Source organism: Hemiscyllium ocellatum, chromosome 5 (assembly GCF_020745735.1).
Source record: "Hemiscyllium ocellatum isolate sHemOce1 chromosome 5, sHemOce1.pat.X.cur, whole genome shotgun sequence".
Classification (NCBI taxonomy): domain Eukaryota; kingdom Metazoa; phylum Chordata; class Chondrichthyes; order Orectolobiformes; family Hemiscylliidae; genus Hemiscyllium; species Hemiscyllium ocellatum.
In genome coordinates this window covers 94,354,646-94,373,519 of record NC_083405.1, presented here as the reverse complement: position 1 = coordinate 94,373,519, position 18,874 = coordinate 94,354,646, and the positions used below count along the sequence as shown (strand labels likewise).

At 42.6% G+C, this 18,874-nt stretch overlaps 1 protein-coding gene across 1 annotated transcript in view; it reads right to left on the bottom strand.

Moving 5' to 3' along the window:
- armc3 (armadillo repeat containing 3) overlaps window positions 1-18,874 on the bottom strand; it is a 184,186-nt gene that overhangs the window by 14,753 nt on the left and 150,559 nt on the right. The window contains exon 17 of the mRNA XM_060825711.1: window positions 4,261-4,450. Coding sequence (XP_060681694.1) covers window positions 4,261-4,450 — 190 coding nt within the window. The remainder of the gene's footprint in view (window positions 1-4,260; window positions 4,451-18,874) is intronic.

Below are 18,874 nucleotides of genomic sequence, written 5' to 3'. Positions count from 1 at the left end.
CAAGGCATTTTATGCGTATGTGAGAAACATGAGAATGACGAGAACGAGGGTAGGTCCGATCAAGGACAGTAGTGGGAGATTGTGTATTGAGTCGGAAGAGATAGGAGAGGTCTTGAATGAGTACTTTTCTTCAGTATTTACGAACGAGAGGGACCGTATTGTTGAAGAGGAGAGTGTGAAACGGACTGGTAAGCTAGAAGAGATACTTGTTAGGAAGGAAGATGTGTTGGACATTTTGAACAACTTGAGGATAGACAAGTACCCCGGGCCTGACGGGATATATCCGAGGATTATGTGGGAAGCAAGAGAGGAAATTGCAGTACCGTTGGCAATGATCTTTTCGTCTTCACTGTCAACGGGGGTGGTACCAGGGGACTGGAGAGTAGCGAATGTTGTGCCCATGTTCAAAAAAGGGAATAGGGATAACCCCGGGAATTACAGGCCAGTTAGTCTTACTTCTGTGGTAGGCAAAGTAATGGAAAGGGTACTGAGGGATAGGATTTATGAGTATCTGGAAAGACACTGCTAGATTAGGGACAGCCAGCATGGATTTGTGAAGGGTAGGTTTTGTCTTACAAGTCTTATTGAATTCTTTAAGGAGGTGACCAAGCATGTGGATGAGGGTAGAGCAGTCGATGTGGTGTACATGGATTTTAGTAAGGCATTTGATAAGGTTCCCCATGGTAGGCTTATGCGGAAAGTCAGGAGGCATGGGATAGAGGGAAATTTGGCCAATTGGATAGAAAACTGGCTAACCGGTCGAAGTCAGAGAGTGGTGGTAGATAGTAAATATTCAGCCTGGAGCCCAGTTACAAGTGGAGTTCCGCAGGGATCAGTTCTGGGTCCTCTGCTGTTTGTAATTTTTATTAATGACTTGGATGAGGGAGTCAAAGGGTGGGTCAGTAAATTTGCAGATGATACGAAGATTGGTGGAGTTGTGGACAGTGAGGAGGGCTGTTGTCGGCTGCAAAGGGACTTAGATATGATGCAGAGCTGGGCTGAGGAGTGGCAGATGGAGTTCAACCCTGCCAAGTGTGAGGTCGTCCATTTTGGAAGAACAAATAAGAATGCGGAATACAGGGTTAACGGTAGGGTTCTTAGTCAGGTGGAGGAACAGAGGGATCTTGGGGTCTATGTACATAGATCTTTGAAAGTTGCCACTCAGGTGGATAGAGCTTGTAAGAAGGCCTATGGTGTATTAGCGTTCATTAGCAGAAGGATTGAATTCAAGAGTCGTGAAGTGATGTTGCAGCTGTACAGGACTTTGGTTAGGCCACATTTGGAGTACTGTGTGCAGTTCTAGTCGCCTCACTTTAGGAAAGATGTGGAAGCTTTGGAGAGGGTGCAGAGAAGATTTACCAGGATGTTGCCTGGAATGGAGAATAGGTCGTACGAGGATAGGTTGAGAGTTCTCGGCCTTTTCTCGTTGGAACGGAGAAGGATGAGGGGTGACTTGATAGTGGTTTATAAGATGATCAGAGGAACAGATAGAGTAGACAGTCAGAAACTTTTTCCCCGGGTACAACAGAGTGTTACAAGGGGACATAAATTTAAGGTGAAGGGTGGAAGGTATAGGGGAGATGTCAGGGGTGGGTTCTTTACCCAGAGAGTGGTGGGGGCATGGAATGCGCTGCCCGTTGGAGTGGTAGAGTCAGAATCATTGGCAACCTTTAAGCGGCAATTGGATAGGTACATGGATGGGTGCTTAATCTAGGATAGATGTTCGGCACAACATCGTGGGCCGAAGGGCCTATTCTGTGCTGTATTGTTCTATGTTCTATGTTCTAAAACAGATTGGGCTCTGACTCAACTGGTTTAGTACAGAGATGAAAAGGATACTGAGATGCCTTTTTGTTTACAGAAGAACTTTGATTATCCGAATATCAATTATCCAAATATCAAATTATCCGAATGAGATCTCGAGATCCCAATAGAACCATTACATCAAAGAGCTGTTTCAACCCTGATCACGCCTTTTGTTTACAATGATTAAAATGATCTCGGCTCATTGAAATTCTGCCGAGAACAGCCCTGGACATTGATGGAAGCCCAGGTACTGTCTCCAAATGACTGAGTTCCTACCCACTCTCTCTCTCCTCAGACTTTCCCTAGAGCTCTACATAGGGGTGAACCCTAAACCTCCCTTCCCCAGATATTCTCTCTAAAATTGTCCTTTACAGGGCAGAGATGGAACTTGTCAAAAAGTTGCAGTAAAAAGTTGTGTCTGTGTGTGTGTGTGTACGCGCGTGCTATTTGGAGACTTATCCATAACGAAGCAGCAATCTTACTGTTGATGTCCACTCCGGCTGCCCCAGAGGGGAAGAGGGAGCTGACAGGGGCAGGGGTGCACGTGGGGCAAGGGGACATGGCGGGGGGGGGGGGCGTGTTGGTGGCTAGGGGCAGGGGAGCGAACAGGGGTTGGACTGTGGGTGGGGGCAGGGGACGGTGCTGGCTGGGGTTGGGGGCAGGCTGAAGTTAGTGTTGTGGGTGGGTGGAGGGCAGTGTTGGACAGGGCTGGGGCGGGTGGGAGGTGGTGATGTGCAAGCATTGAGCGGTGTTGGAGGGAGTTGGGGGCAGTGTGCTGCTGCTTTGTCTCCTGAATGGGGAGCAGACTTAGCAGAAAACTCTGAGCCCCAGAGGAGAGGCATTGAGTTGATTAACCAAATAATCAATTATCCGAATGAAATAGTGCCCACCCATCTATTTCGGATAACCAACATACCTCTGTATATGTAAACGGATGAGACTTTAGGCCAAAGCTTTTATGTTTTAGGAGTGACATGTATAATGTAAGGGAAGTGGTCTGTCCTAAAGGCTGAAGTCTTGTTTGAATCAGTTCAACAGGAGCTGTGTGGAAACAGGCTCCTAAACTCTTTCCTCTTCTGCCCTTCTAACTTTAACCTGTAAGCCTCTGTTTCACTTTTACTGTGTTTCAGGGGTTTGTTTATTGGGATTGTTGTGTATATTTGGAACAGCATAATTAAGTTCAGTTTGGATAGACTGAATTCTGTCGGCAACCTTTATTCTGTTCTTTGTGTTTCATTCCATAATTTTGTGAATACATTTTTGGCTGTTTTAAAACCTGGTAATCAATCGAGCTTACATAGTCTGGGTAATTTTCACTGTACACATACCAAAACAAATAACAAAGTTACAGTCTGGACTGCCTGCTTAAAAATGTTTTGAATGGTCTGGCCTAGTCCATAACAGGGAGTTGCAAGTATTTGGAACAGCATAATTAATTTGGGATGATTTTTTGGGTTTTCAGATAGACTAAGTTATTAGATATCCTGTTCTCTTTTGTTTGTGTTTCATTAGGTAATCTTGTAAATAAATTCTGTTTTGATTAAAATTAAGCGGGTTTGACCAACTGCATCCCTCCTGGAATATTCGCATTATACTTGCTTAAAACAAATGGCAAAGTTAGAGTCTGGGCTTCTTTCTTCAAATGTTATGACGGAGTCTGGACTGGTCCATAACACACTGCTCTTTGTTGCAGCAAATTACTGAGAATGCTGGAATCTGTACTAAAAACAAAATGCCCCACTGCTCTTTATCCACTGATGTTGGTATACATTTCCTTTTCCAGTATAAACTCAATATTATTTTGAAAGTTACTTTTAACCTTACTGCACCTTCCTTTGACAAATAACACAACAATTAATGATTTAAGACCCATCTTAAGTGTGTTCAATTCATTCACTTGAGTTTTATTACCCTTTGATCTTCTCCTTATAAATTCTGTGTCTAAAGTCTTCCTGTCTCACTAGCACCTGTTGAAGGAGCAGTATTCCGAAAGCTAGTGTTCTCAAATAAACTCTTTGGATTATAACCTGGTGTCATGTGATTTCTGACCTTGTCCAAACCAGTGCAACACTGGCACCTCCACATCACATCATCCTTTCAGACAGTGTCCTCCAGATCCTAACAAATTACTGCATTAAAGAAAACACTTCTCAGGTTCATTTGCTAATTGTATTAAATCTGCATTTGCTGGCCTACAAGCCAACGGCCAGTGGAAATTCTTATCAAATCCCTTCATAGTTTTAATAATAACCATTCAATTTTCCTTAAGCTGTAACATTCTGAGGATAACCATTATGGCTTCCGTAATCTCTTTACATTAATATGTCTATGAAAGAACCATTTGAAGATTTGGACAAACGTTACAAGTCAGCAATTCAACTCAACAATATTAACTGTTTGGATGTTTTAAATTTATGCTAGTCTACACACAAAATTTGTAGAAAAAATACGTACGTTGCAAGAGCCACAATTTGTTCTCTTATGCTGAGGAGAGGTAAAATATTTCTTGTAACTTCACTGAGGTAAGCATCAAAAAGTACATCATAAGGACATTCCCATGGTTTATTTCTCTCCTCCTCCTCAATCTTGGACTGAGATTGTTCCTCTTTAACTTTTTCCTCTTCTTTCTTCCCTCTGCTTCTTCCTTTGCTGTATGTGATTAAAATATTTGGGCATTTGTTAAAGATGATGGGATCAATATTGCACAATCCTTTTTCCTAATAATGATGGATTACAAATTGCAGCCTCAGAAGTTTCCATGATCAGACCATAAAATAAATATTTAAGCATCGTGAATTCCCAATTAACTGCCCAGGCAAAATGGCACAGCACAGCACTTACCAGTAATCTAAAGGTGAAATCAATCTACCAGCTTCAAACATTACCCATATTTGAAACTGACCTCCTCTGTTAGAAAAATAGATAGACCTCTTTGTAGAAATGTTTTCCACTTTGAAATGTTCAAAGTTATGAATGCTGTTGTAGGCTCTACTACCACCCCAGCCACTGTACATTTTTCTCATACAACTGGTACTCAGGCTTTGCTCACAAGGTGAGTACTTTTCATCCATCCCTAAGATGAAATTAGAAGCTGATTAGATTAGATTCCTTACAATGCGGAAACAGGCCCTTCGGCCCAAACAGTCCACACCGACCCTCCGAGGAGTAACCCACCCAGGCCTATCTCCCTCTGATTAATGCATCTAGTACTATGAACAATTTAGCATGGCCAATTCACATAATCTGCACATCTTTGGACTGTGGGAGGAAACCGGAGCGCCCGGAGGAAACCCACACAGACACGGGGAGAATGTGCAAACTCCACACAGACAGTTGCTCAAGGCTGGAATCGAATCTGGGACCCTGGTGCTGTGAGGCAGCAGTGCTAACCACTGAGCCACCGTGCCGCCTTGATGGTGATCTTTTTTCATGAACTGTTGCAGCCTGTGTGGTGACAATATTCCTTCAATACTGTCAGGTAAGTAGGCCAGTGGAAACATTTGCAGGAGGAGCATGACCAAATGTGACATAGGCAGCAGACATATTGAGAACAACAAAAAGAAGTAGTCTGTCTCACAAAGCACTATTTATCACTTGATAGCAGCTTGGTAGCTGCAGAATCCAGAGATGCAAATTTGGAGTTGCAAGAAATAAGATTACAGATTTAGGATGTGGCATTGTGTTCAAGGACTTTAGTAAGGCAAGGTTGTTTGAAATGCAGTGGTAGGTTGGAAGGACAGAGAGAAGTCAAGGATTACTTTGAAGACAGGGCTAATGGTGACAAATTCAAAAGAGAGAAGTTCAAGACCTGAGGAAAGAGAACCATCAAAAATGTCAGTTATCTTGGGAACCAGAAGGGAAGCTGAATGTGTTGTGTTATTGCATAGAACCAAGATAATCAGATAGTGTACCTTTAAGATGGTCATATGACATTACAACATGTGACATTCAGATGTAAAGCTACCACCTTGCCTTCAGTCAATTTCTCAGTGTGATGGAGTCAATGCAGTGTATTTAGTCAGTCAGTTATGTGTATATAATGTACAGTAACATTAGTAATCACAAAACCCAGACGATGGGCGAGTCTCTGATAGTACAGCAATACAACAAATACATTTCAAGATATTTATCTCAACAAAAAAACTAGTCTTTACAGTAGATTTACGTGAACTAACATACAGCGCAGCACTCAGACCCTTTCATTTTAACAGTGGTGTTTGCCCCAAGGAACAATTGGGATTTCTAATTTGATGGGAATAGAGTCAAGATAGAAAGAAGTGGGTTTTATAACAGGATAAACTCAAAAGGTGGCATGAGGGAAGGTTGGACAAAAATTTGTGAGGGTAGGGCTGTTTTCAAAGAATCTGGTGGGCCAGTGAAAAGGCTGTAAGTAGCAAAGGCAGATGATCTCAATCAAAGAAAATCATGAGCTGCTTGAAATTCATTTTGGAGATGAGGGTACAGGAGATCAGGGAGATAGCTTGCTCTAAGCAAATTAAGTTAAAAACTACACAACACCAGGGTTATGGTTCAACAGGTAATGTACAAGCTTTCGGAGCGCTGCTTCTTCATCAGGTAATTAGTGGGGCAGGATCATAGGACACATAATTTATTGTAAAAGATCAAAGTGTCATACAGTTGATGTGATATATTAAGCAAACCTAGATTGATGTTAAGTCTTTAATCATTCAGAATGGGGATGCAAGTTTTGATCGATTAATATGTAAATCTCAGAACTTCTTTCAAGTCACAGCACCGAGATAACTTAAGGTTCTATCAGTATATAAAAAAAAGTGACATCTCAGCTCAAACAATGCATTAAAGATGTGAGGTTAGAGTCTGTCTATATCCCAACCTTGAGTCTTGGTTCTATTTCCAAACTAGGAATTTATAAAATGTCACATTGACTGACAGATTGTGTGCTTTTTGAACAAAATAAAATGTATCTGCAAATGCAAATTCAGTGTGTGTGTGTGTGTGTGTGTGGGCGCGCGCGCGTGCGTAGAGAGAAAGGGAAAGACAGAGTGTACATGTATGGAAGAGTGGAAGAGTGTCTATGAGTGTGTATGTGTGCATGTGAGAGAGTGTGCATCTGACAGAGTATATGCATGTGTATGTGAGAGATAGAGAGACAGACAGCGAGGGTGTGTACGAGAGAGGATCTGTGTAAATATGTGCTTGTGTGTGTGTGTGTGTGTGTGTGTGTGTGTGAGAGAGAGTGTATAGTGTAGTGGGTCATCTGTGGTGTGACATGAACCCAAGATCCCAGTGGAGGCCATCCTCATGGGTACCGAACTTGGCTATCAGCCTCTGCTTGGCAACTCTGCATTGTTGCATAACCCAAAGTCCACTTTGAAGGACGATCACCCAAAGATCCTTGACCGCTGAAGTGCTTCCCAACTGGGAGCAAACATTCATGTCTGGCTATTGTTGTGCGGTGTTCATTCATCCGTTGTTATAGCATCTGCTTGGTTTTACCAATATATCATGCCTCAGGGCATCCTTGCCTGTAGTGTATAACATAGACTATGTTGGCCAAATCACATGAGTACCAGACGGATGTGTGGTGGGTGGTGTCCCCATGTGTAACAGTAGTATCCATGTTGACACTCTTGACATGTCTTGCATTGGTTGATGTGACAGGGCTGTTTGGTGTTGTGGTTGTTGTTGTTCTGAAGGCTGGGCAGTTTGCTGTGAACAATCGTCTGTTTAAGGTTTGGCGGTTGTTTCAAGGTGAGAAATGGAGATGTAGGGAGAATCTTAGTGAGGTGCTCATTGTCATCGATAAGATGTCACTTTTGGCTGAGAAGTGGCAGATGGAGTTTAATTCAGATAAATGTGAGGTGCTGCATTTTTGGAAAGCAAATCTTAGCAGCACTTATAACTTAAGGTCCTAGGGACTGTTGCTGAACAAAGAGACCTTGGAGTGCAGGTTGATTGCTCCTTGAAAGTGGTGTCACAGATAGATAGGCTAGTGAAGAGGGTGTTTGGTATGCTTTCCTTTATTGGTCAGAGTATTGAGTACAGGAGTTGGGAGGTCATGTTGCGGCTATACAGGACATTGGTTAGGCCACTGTTGGAATATTGCATGCAATTCTGATCTCCTTCCTATTGGAAAGATGTTGTGAAACTTGAAAGGGTTCAGAAAAGATTTACAAGGAAGTTGCCAGCGTTGGAGGATTGGAACTATGGAGAGAGGTTGAACAGGCTGGGGCTGTTTTCCCTGGAGCGTCAGAGGTTGAGGGGTGACTTTATAGAGGTTTACAAAATTATGAGGGGCATGGTAAGAATAAATAGGCAAAGTATTTTCCCTGGGTTCAGGGAGTCCAGAACTAGAGGGCATGGGTTTAGGGTGAGAGGGGAAAGATATAAAAGAAACCTACGGGGCAACTTTTTCACACAAGATGGTATGTGAATGGAATAAGCTGTCAGAGGATGTGGTGGAGGTTGGTACAATTGCAATATTTAAGAGGCATTTGGATGGGTATATGAATAGGAAGAGTTTGGAGGGAAATGGGCCAGGTGCTGGCAGGTGGGACTAGATTGGGTTGGGATACCTGGTCGGCAGAGACGGGTTGGACCGAAGGGTCTGTTTCCATGTTGTACATCTCTATGACTCTATGATAGGATGTTAAGTTATCTCAGGACTGGGTCTTGAGAGAAGTTCTGGGATTTACATATTAATCAATCGAAATCTGCAACCCCATTCTAAGTGATTAAAGACTTAACAGCAATCTAGGTTTGTTCAGTACATTGTATCAAATGTATGACACTTTGATCTTTTATAAGTAATTCTGTGTCCTATCCAACTAACTACCTGACAAAGACGACAGGAAGTTTGGCAGGAACAATGGCAGGGAGTTTCTGGGTGTAATTGAGGACACAGTACAGAGGTTCATCCCAAAGAAAAGAAAGATTTTCTGGGGGGATTAGACAGCCATGGCTTACAAAGCAAGTCAGGAAATGTATCATAGAAAAAGAGAAAACCTATAAAGTGGCTAAGAGCACTGGGAATTCAGAAGATTGGGAAGACTACAAAAACAAACAGAGGATAATAAAGAGATCAATAAGGAAGGAGAGGATCAAATATGAAGGTAGGCTAGCCAGTAATATTAGAAATGATAGTAAAAGTTTCTTTCAATATATAAGAAACAAATTAGAGGCAAAAGTAGAAATTGGGCCGCTCCAAATTGATGCAGGAAGGCTAGTGATGGGAGATAAGGAAATAACTGAAGAACATAAAAAAAAATTTGTGCCAGTCTTCACAGTGGAAGACATGAATAATATCCCAACAATTAAGGACAGTCAAGGGGCAGAGTTGAGTATGGTAGCCATTATAAAAGAGAAAGTGCTAGAAAAGCTAACAGGTCTAAAAGTTGATAAATCTTCTGGCCCCATTGGGCTGCATCCTAGAGTTCTGAGGCAGGTGGCTGAAGAAATAATGGAGGCATCACTGGTAATCTTTCAAAAATCATGGAGTCAGGCAAAGTCCCAGATGATTGGAAAATCGCTGTTGTTACCCCCTGGTTCAAGAAAGGACCAAGACAAAAGATGGAAAATTATAGGCCGATTAGCCTGACCTCGGTTGTAGGTAAAATTCTAGATTCCATCGTTAAGAATGAGATTTCTAAATTGTTAGAAGTGCAGGGTCAGATTAGAACAAGTCAGCATGAATTTAGTAAGGCAAGGTCGTGCCTAACAAACCTGTTAGAATTCTTTGAAGAGGTAACAAGTAGATGTTATCAACTTACACTTCCAAAAGGCCCTTGATAAGGTGCCTCGTGGGAGGCTGTTGAGTAAGGTGAGGGCCCATGGTGTTTGAGGTGAGTTACTGACATGGATTGCGGATTTCTGTCTGACAGAAGGCAGAGAGTTGGGATAAAGGGTTCTTTTTTGGAATGGCAGCTAGTGACAAGTGGTGTCCTGCAGGGTTCAGTGTTGGGGCTGCAGCTGTTTACTTTATATATTTATGATCTGGATAAAGGGACTGTGGGCATTCTGGTGAAGTTCGCTTATGATACGAAGTTAGGTGGACAGGCAGGTAGTTCTGAGGAGGTGGGGAGGCTGCAGAAAGATTTAGACAGTTTAGGAGAGTGGTCCAAGACATGGCTGATGAAATTCAATGTGAGCAAATGCGAGGTCTTGCACTTCGGGAAAAAGAATACAGGGATGGACTATTTTCTAAATGGTGAGAAAATTCCTAAAGCCAAATTACAAAGGGATCTGGGAGTACTAGTCCAGGATTCTCTAAAGGTTAACTTGCAGGTTGAGTCCGTTAGAAAGCAAATGTAATGTTGTCATTTATTTCAAGAGGGTTGGAATGTAAAAGCAGCGAAGTGCTACTGAGACATTATAAAGCTCTGTTTAGGCCCCATTTGGAGTACTGTGCCCAGTTTGGGCCCCATACCTCAGGAAGGACATACTGGCACTGGAGCGTGTCCAGCGGAGAGTCACACGGATGATCCCTGGAATGGTAGGCCTAACATATGGTGAAAGGCAGAGGATCCTAGGATTGTATTCATTAAAGTTTAGAAGGTTGAGGGAAGATCTAATAGAAACTTACAAGATAATGCATGGCTTAGAAAGGGTGGATGCTGGGAATTTGTTTCCATCGGGCTGGGATACTAGGACCCGTGGGCACAGCCTTAGAATTGGAGGGAGTCAATTTAAAACAGAAATGAGGAGATATTTCTTCAGCCAGAGAGTGGTGGGCCTGTAGAATTCATTGCCACAGAGCGCAGTGGAAGGCAGGACATTAAATGTCTTCAAGACAGAGATTGATAAATTCTTAATCTCGCAAGGAATTAAGGGATACAGGGAGAGTGCGGGTAAATGGCATTGAAATGCCCATCAGCCATGATTGAATAGTAAAGTGGAATCGATGGCCGAATGGTCTTACTTCCACTCCTATGTCTTACTGTTTCATGGTCTTAAAAATTTGTACTTTCAGATAAACCTGTTGGGTGATAATCTGGTGTTGTGTGATTTTTAACTTTGTCCACCTCAGTGCAACACTGGCACCTCCACATCAAGGCTACCATAAACAAATGAAGTCAGGGTTACTTTTGCATTGCAGAATGATCCTAAAATAGTAAACAATTTCACAGATAAGAGAAAAATTTGATTTAAACTGGAAGTAGTTCTGCCAGACCTGGCACTGAATGGCTAAAACAGCTGCTCGCCATATCTGTCCTACTCTGAGTCCCTTGGACTTAAGAGGATAGGAATGGAAGCCATAACAAGTGGGAATATTCTGGGTGAAAGACAGGAAAAGTTTTAATTATAACTAAGGTAATATAGGTGGAGGTGAGCAAATCAGTAGCTATAGAAATGCTGTAACAAATGACAGCACATCTGTATGGGATTTAGGGCAAGATTTTGGGCTAGAAAGGGGACTGATGTATGGGTGGAGAGTATTGTAACTAAGTAATCAGAAATAGTGATGGCCTGAAGTGTAATTGATGCGATGGGAGTAATAAGCTCTTGTGAGAGATGGCTGGCAAAGGTCAGGCAGATGTGCATGGACGTAATTTAGGAAGTTCGCAAAGATAGTGAGATTTAGGGTTGATGGGAGAACAGTGAACTCAGAGGAGAGGTCATGTTGCAGCTGTACAGGACATTGGTTAGGCCACTGATGGAATATTGCAATTCTGGTCTCCTTCCTATCGGAAAGATGTTGTGAAACTTGAAAGGGTTCAGAAAAGATTTACAAGGATGTTGCCAGGGTTGGAGGATTGGAGCGATATGGAGAGGCTAAACAGGCTGGGGCTGTTTTCCCTGGAGCGTCGGAGGCTGAGGGGTGACCTTATAGAGGTTTACAAAATTAAGTGGGGCATGGATAGGATAAATAGGTAAAGTCTTTTCCCTGGGGTTAGGGAGTCCTAGAGGGCACAGGTTTAGGGTGAGAGGAGAAAGATATAAAAGAGACCTAAGGGGCAACTTTTTCACGCAGAGGGTGGTATGTGTATGGAATGAACTGTCAGAGCAAGTGTTGGAGGCTGGTATAATTGCAACATTTAAGAGGCATTTGGATGGGTATATGAATAGGATGGGTTTGGAGGGATATGGGCCAAGTGCTGTCAGGTGGGACTAGATTGGGTTGGGATATCTGGTCGGCATGGACGGGCTGGACTGAAGGGTCTGTTTCCATGCTGTACATCTCTATGACTCTATGATGAATTGAGATGCAGTTAAAAATTTACCTAGAATGGAAATTTGTTGAGGCTGAGGGATGAAAGCGATGAAAATAGCTCAGCAGAGGCTGCTGAAAAAATAGGATGTGTTGAGGTTACTGCTTATGCAAAGGCAGTGATGGTTCCCTTGATGGACTCTTTGGAGAACGTAAAGAGAGGTAATAGAGAGAAACTAGGTTTGTCTAAGGAGGACTCCAGCCTAAAATAGTGGTAAGGGAGTTGGAAGTTCAAGGAATACTCAACGGTTGAGAAAGGGATTTCGGATGCCAGACCACCTGTGAGGAACACAGCATGAAAGAAGGCATAACTAGAGAAGAGTGGCAAGGGTTTATTGAAAAGGAGGAATGAAAAAAGATTCGTGAAAAAACAGTGCTGGAGGAATTAATTGAATCGAAAATAGATGAATCCCAAGACCTGATCATTTAAATGTCAGGGTAATGAAGGAGGTGGTTATGGTAACAGTGGATTGAGTGGCTGTTATCTTCCAAAATTCTGTTGATTCTGGAATAATCCCTGCAGATTGGAGGGTAGCAAATGTAATCCCACTGTTTAAAAAAAAGAGTAAACTGAAAATTACAAACTTATTAGCCTAATATCAACAGTAGTGCAAATGCTGGACTCTATTGTAAACAATGTGATAACAATATATCTAAAACATGCCAAAGGTATTTTACAATTAATGAAATTTATGAAAGGGAAATTGTGTTTGACAAACCTTCTGGACTCTTTTAAGGATGTAACTATTGGCACAGATGAAGGAGAACCAATGATGTAGTATATTTAGATTTTCAGGAAATCTTAAACTCCCACAGGACAGGTTAGTTTGCAAAATCAAAGCACATGGCATTGGTGATAGTATACTAGATGGATTGAAAATCAGTTAGCAGACAGAAAACAGAGAAATACAGGATTTATGACTTTAGATTTCAATTCTCTTCCATTAAGCAGACTATGTACCTTAAATTTCTGTGCATTTGTGTATAAAAAAAAGGTCACTTTTCGAATGTAAAGCATCAGTACTTGGGTTCTTGCTAGTCATTACATGGATGAATCAATTGTAGTATTTCCAAATTTGCTGATGACATAAAACGAGGTGGGACTGAGTGGTGGGGAAAATGTAAAGCGGCTTAAAGATAATTTAGACAGGTTGACTGAGTGGACAGATGCATGGCAGATACAGTGTAATGTGATAAATGTGAAGTTGTCTACTTTGGTAGGAAAAGCAGAATGACAAAGTATTACTTAAATGGTGACAGATCGGGAAATGTTAATGTACAAGGATCCTGAGTGTCTTTGTTCAGCAATTACTGAAAGTAAGCACACAGGGGCAGGAAGCAGTTAGGAAGGCAAGAGAGATTAAATACAGGAGAAAAGAAATCTTACTGCAGCTGCGCAGGGCCTTGATGTGGCCACATCCAGTACATTGTGTGTGGTTGTGATGTCCTTACCTAAGAAAAGATACATTTGCCATGAAGGGAGTGCAACGAAGGTTCACCAGACTGATTCTTGGGAAGGCAGGCTTGTAATACGAAGAGAGATTGGGTCAACTGGGCCAGCAGCTTGTAAGAATGAGACAGTATCTCATTGAAACATATAAAATGTTGACAGAGCTGGACAGATTGTACACAAGGATTATGTTTTCCCTGGCTTGGGAGACCAGAATAAGGAACAGAAATTCAGGATACATGGTAGGTCACTGAAAATTGGAGAAATTTCTAAACTCATAAAGCAGTGAAAATATGTACCACAGAAGGCTGTGAAGACCAAGTCACTGAATATATTGAAGAAAAAAATAGATTTGTTGAGGCTGAAGGTGTCAAGGGATATGGAGAGATAGCAGGAACTAGCAGGACTTGAGACAAAGATTCAGCCATGATCATGCTGAATGGTGGATAGGGTGATGGGCCAAATGGTCTTCTCATTTTAACTTTGTGTGATGTAGGAGGCATAGACAAAAAAGATAAATAAAGGAAGAAAATAATAAAGTAGAAACAGAAATGATAAACTTGAGTCCAGAACAGCAGCCAAAATGCTCATATACATGGAGAAAATTTAATTTACATAAACCTGCTTATTCTAATAACCTAGTGGTGAATGGGCAATAAAGAGGACATAATAGAAGAGAATGCAGTTCTAAAGTTATAAACTCTAAAATTGATTGAGGTTGATGTATCTACATGAAGTCAGGTGGAGCATCAAAATATCTGCACAAATTCAAAGACAAATATGATGGGCTTGAAATATCCTGCTGCTTTTTGAAGAGTGAACCTCTAGTGGGTGCACTGATGGAGGAATTCTGAGCAAAAAAATCAAGACAGAAGTCAACGGAGAGAGACAGACAGAAATTAAGTGTGTTAGTGAAATAACAAATTGAAGATATTAGAAGCAAGTCAAAGATGGACTGGTTATAAATTCATATAATTTAAAGACGGGATAAAATACATTTTCAACAAAGTATACGCCGTAAATGAACAAAGTGTCACTTTTATTTAAGAGCTAGAGAAAGATAGTCAAGGTATATTCCCATGAGGGGAAAAAGCAGGACAAATAAAACCAGAGCTCTTTGGATGATGAAATAGAGTAAAATGAAGCAGGAAAAAGGTGCAAATGACAGTTGTCAGTTGATTATATAACTGAGAATCAGGCTCAACCAAAAAGGTTCAGAAAGAAATTGAAAAAAATAAAAGGAAACAAAGAGACAATATGACAGAAGCTAACATATAAGGAAATCCAGGATGTCACTAAGCAAATACACAGTAAACGGGTGGTAAATGGTGGAATCGGGCTGATCAGAGATTTAGAAAGGGAATTATGTATAGAGGTGGGGACATGGCTGAGGTATGAAATGCATACTTTGTAGCAGTCTTTACTGAGGTAAATATACTGTCAAGGTGAAGCTGTAGTGAAAGCAGAAGAAGTTGAGACATTTGATGGATTGCAGCTGAAAATGTGTTGCTGGTCAAAGCACAGCAGGCCAGGCAGCATCTCAGGAATAGGGAATTCGACGTTTCGAGCATAAGCCCTTCATCAGGAATGAGAGAGAGTAGCCAAGCAGGCTAAGATAAAAGGTAGGGAGAAGGGACTTGGGGGAGGGGCGATGGAGGTGGGATAGGTGGAAGGAGGTCAAGGTGAGGGTGATAGGCCGGAGTGGGTTGGGGGCGGAGAGGTCAGTAAGGAGATTGCAGGTTAGGAGGGCGGTGCTGAGTTGAGGGAACCGACTGAGACAAGGTGGGGGGAGGGGAAATGAGGAAACTGGAGAAATCTGAATTCATACCTTGTGGTTGGAGGGTTCCCAGGCGGAAGATGAGGCGCTCCTCCTCCAGCCATCGTGTTGTTATGTTCTGCCGGTGAAGGAGTCCAAGGACCTGCATGTCCTCGGTGGAGTGGGAGGGAGAGTTAAAGTGTTGAGCCACGGGGTGGTTGGGTTGGTTGGTCCGGGCCCAGAGGTGTTCTCTGAAGCGTTCCGCAAGTAAGCGGCCTGTCTCCCCAATATAGAGGAGGCCACATCGGGTGCAGCGGATGCAATAGATGATGTGTGTGGAGGTATAGGTGAACTTGTGGCGGATATGGAAGGATCCCTTGGGGCCTTGGAGGGAAGTGAGTGTGGAGGTGTGGGCGCAAGTTTTACATTTCCTGCAGTTGCAGGGGAAAGTGCCGGAGGTGGAGGTTGGGTTGGTGGGGGGTGTGGATCTGACGAGGGAGTCACGAAGGGAGAGGTCCTTGTGGAACGCTGATAGGGGAGGGGAGGGAAATATATCCTTGGTGGTGGGGTCCGTTTGGAGGTGGCGGAAATGACAGCGGATGATACGTTGTATGCGGAGGTTGGTGGGGTGGTAGGTGAGAACCAGTGGGGTTCTGTCTTGGTGGCGGTTGGAGGAGCGGGGCTCAAGGACGGAGGAGCGGGAAGTGGAGGAGATGCGGTGGGGGGCATCATCGATCACATCTGGGGGGAATCTGTGGCCCTTGAAGAAGGAGGCCATCTGGGCTGTGCGGTGTTGGAACTGGTCCTCCTGGGAGCAGATGCGGTGGAGACGAAGGAATTGGGAATATGGGATGGAGTTTTTGCAGGGGGCAGGGTGGGAGGAGGTGTAGTCCAGGTAGCTGTGGGAGTCAGTCGGTTTATAGTAGATGTCTGTGTTGAGTCGGTCGCCCGAGATAGAGATGGAAAGGTCTAGGAAGGGGAGGGAGGAGTCTGAGACAGTCCAGGTGAATTTAAGGTCGGGATGGAAGGTGTTAGTAAAGTTGATGAACTGTTCAACTTCCTTGTGGGAGCACGAGGCAGCGCCGATACAGTCATCGATGTAGCGGAGGAAAAGGTGGGGGGTGGTGCCAGTGTTCCTATTCCTGAGATGCTGCCTGGCCTGCTGTGCTTTGACCAGCAACACATTTTCAGCTGTGATCTCCAGCATCTGCAGACCTCATTTTTTACATTTGATGGATTGCAGATTAAGGATCACTAGTGAGCCAATCAGCAAAAAAGTCATGATCTGAAGGCGCAGGTGTTGGACTGGAGTGCACAAAGTCAGAAGTCACATGACACCAGATTATAGTCCAACAGATTTATTTGAAATCACAAGCCTTTGGAGCATAGCCTCTTGGTCAGGCTACACTCCGAAAGATTGTGATTTCAAATAAACCTGTTGGACTATAACCTGGTGTCGTGTGACTTCTGACTTTAGCAGCAAAACTGGAAAAGATACAGCCTGTGAATGAAGGAGCAAAGGCAGTTTGCAAAATAAGTGATAACAGAGAGGGAGTCACTAGGCCTTTAGCTGAGGCTGAGATTAGTGTCTGTGTTTTACAAGATAGGCATGGGAGAAAAGGAGGTTGTAGGGTAAGGTGGGGGAAGGAAACTGCAAGATGCATGGAGGGAAGCAGGGAGCTGCAAGAATGTTGTGCAGGAAGAAACATGCTGCAAGATATGTGGGGAAAGAGGAAGGCTACAAAGGGGAAAGAGGGTAGCTGCATTGGACATAGTTAAACCTGTCCAACAGGTTTATTCAGAAGTACAAGCTTTCGGAGTGCTGCTCCTTCATCAGGTAGCTGGTGAGGCAGGATCATAGGACACAGAATTTATAGTAAAATCCCTATTACAATAAATTCTGTGTTCTATGATCCTGCCCCATTAGCTACCTGACAAAGAAGCAGCACTCTGAAAGCTTGTATTTCCAAACAAAACTGTTGAACTATAACTTGGCATTGTCTCATTTTTAACTTTGTCCACCCACTCTAACACCGGCACCTCCACATCAGAGCTGCTTTGGAGACAGAATAGGTTTAAACCTGTCAACAAAGAAATACTCAGCTAGCAAGTTTCTAATAAAATTTTAAATCACTGAGATAATAAATTTCTTACAAATTAACATGGTATGTATAATTTAAGGCTGTGTAAGTTACTTGGAAAAAGGCATAGTGAATTCCACTGTAATTTACACTGTGTAAATTTAAATATGGGTTTGAGATCTGAGATGCAGTAAAATGGGGCATAAATGTTTGGTTAAAACGTATGGATCTATGAGATTAAAACGAGTTAGATGTGATTTCAGCAGATTGTGGAATGTGCATTTAGAACGCTTTTTTATATCTGTATAATTATGTGTCAGTTATTTTCAAAAAAAGATTGGTGCTAGTCCAAATACCCCAAATGTCAACACAAATAGAGAAGGTACTGTTTGTATCATATAATAAGTAAGTTAGTCAGAATAAGTTAGTCACCCCCAGAAATCAAAACATAGCCCTTAAGAAAATCTCAAGGGAAGCCCAAAAGGCAAACAATTAACCCTGGTTGGCCAAATGCAATTCAATGAAGGAATGTCAGTATAGATTGGCTCAGGGTAAATCATGTTTAACTAACTTGCTTGAGTTTTGTCCTGAGGTAATAGGGAAATAGATGAAAATAGGACGTCTTCTATGTGTACCTTCAAAGGATATTCAGTAAAATGCTGCACAGACTCGTGTGAAAAGTTACAGCTCATGAAATTAAAGGGACAGTGGTCATACGGACTCAAAATTGCAAACGTTTGAGCAGCAAACAGAGAGGCATAATGACCATTCATTTTTCAGACTGGAGAAAGGCAGATATTAGGGATCTTCTAGAGTTATGTTAGAACCCCTGCAATTCTTGATATGATGATCAAAACTTTAACATATATTTGAAAATTTTACAGACAGCATACAACTTGGAAGTTTTATGGTGGTATAGTCAAAAAGTCATTCAATACCAAATTTGTTGGTCCATCATATCTGTGTCGAACTACCTACATTAACCCCATTTTCCAGCACTTGTCCCATGGCCTTGAGTGCAATGATATTTCAAGGGTTCATCCATGTTTTGGGAACCATGAAGATTTAAGGTTCTAAACTTCAAATAAGCAGCTTGGTGAAATGGGTGGACAAGTGGCAGATGAGTTTTAATGCAGAAAAGTGCAAAGTGACTCATTTTGGTAGGGAGAATGACAGGAGGCAATAAAAAGAAAAGATACAGCTCTAAATTGGTGCATGAGCAGAAGAACCAGAATATATATGTGCACAAATCAGTGAAGATGGAAGGGTCAGTTCTGAGAGTTGTAAAGAATCCAGGATCATAAGCTTTACAAATAAGTTGGTGGCGCAGTGGCTCAGTGGTTAGCAGTGCTACATCACTCCGCCAGGAGCCATTGTTCAACTCCAGTCTTGGATGACTGTGTGGACTGCATGTCCTCTCTGGGTCAGTGTGAGTTTATGCTGAGTGCTTTGGTTTCTTCTCACTGTCCAAAAAAGTGCATGTTAGGTGGATTGGGCCATGAAAATGCAGGGTAATGGGGACAGGCCTGGGGAGGGGGAGGGGGGGGGGTTGCGATGGGATGCTCTTCAGTGGGTCAGTGCAGATTCAGTGG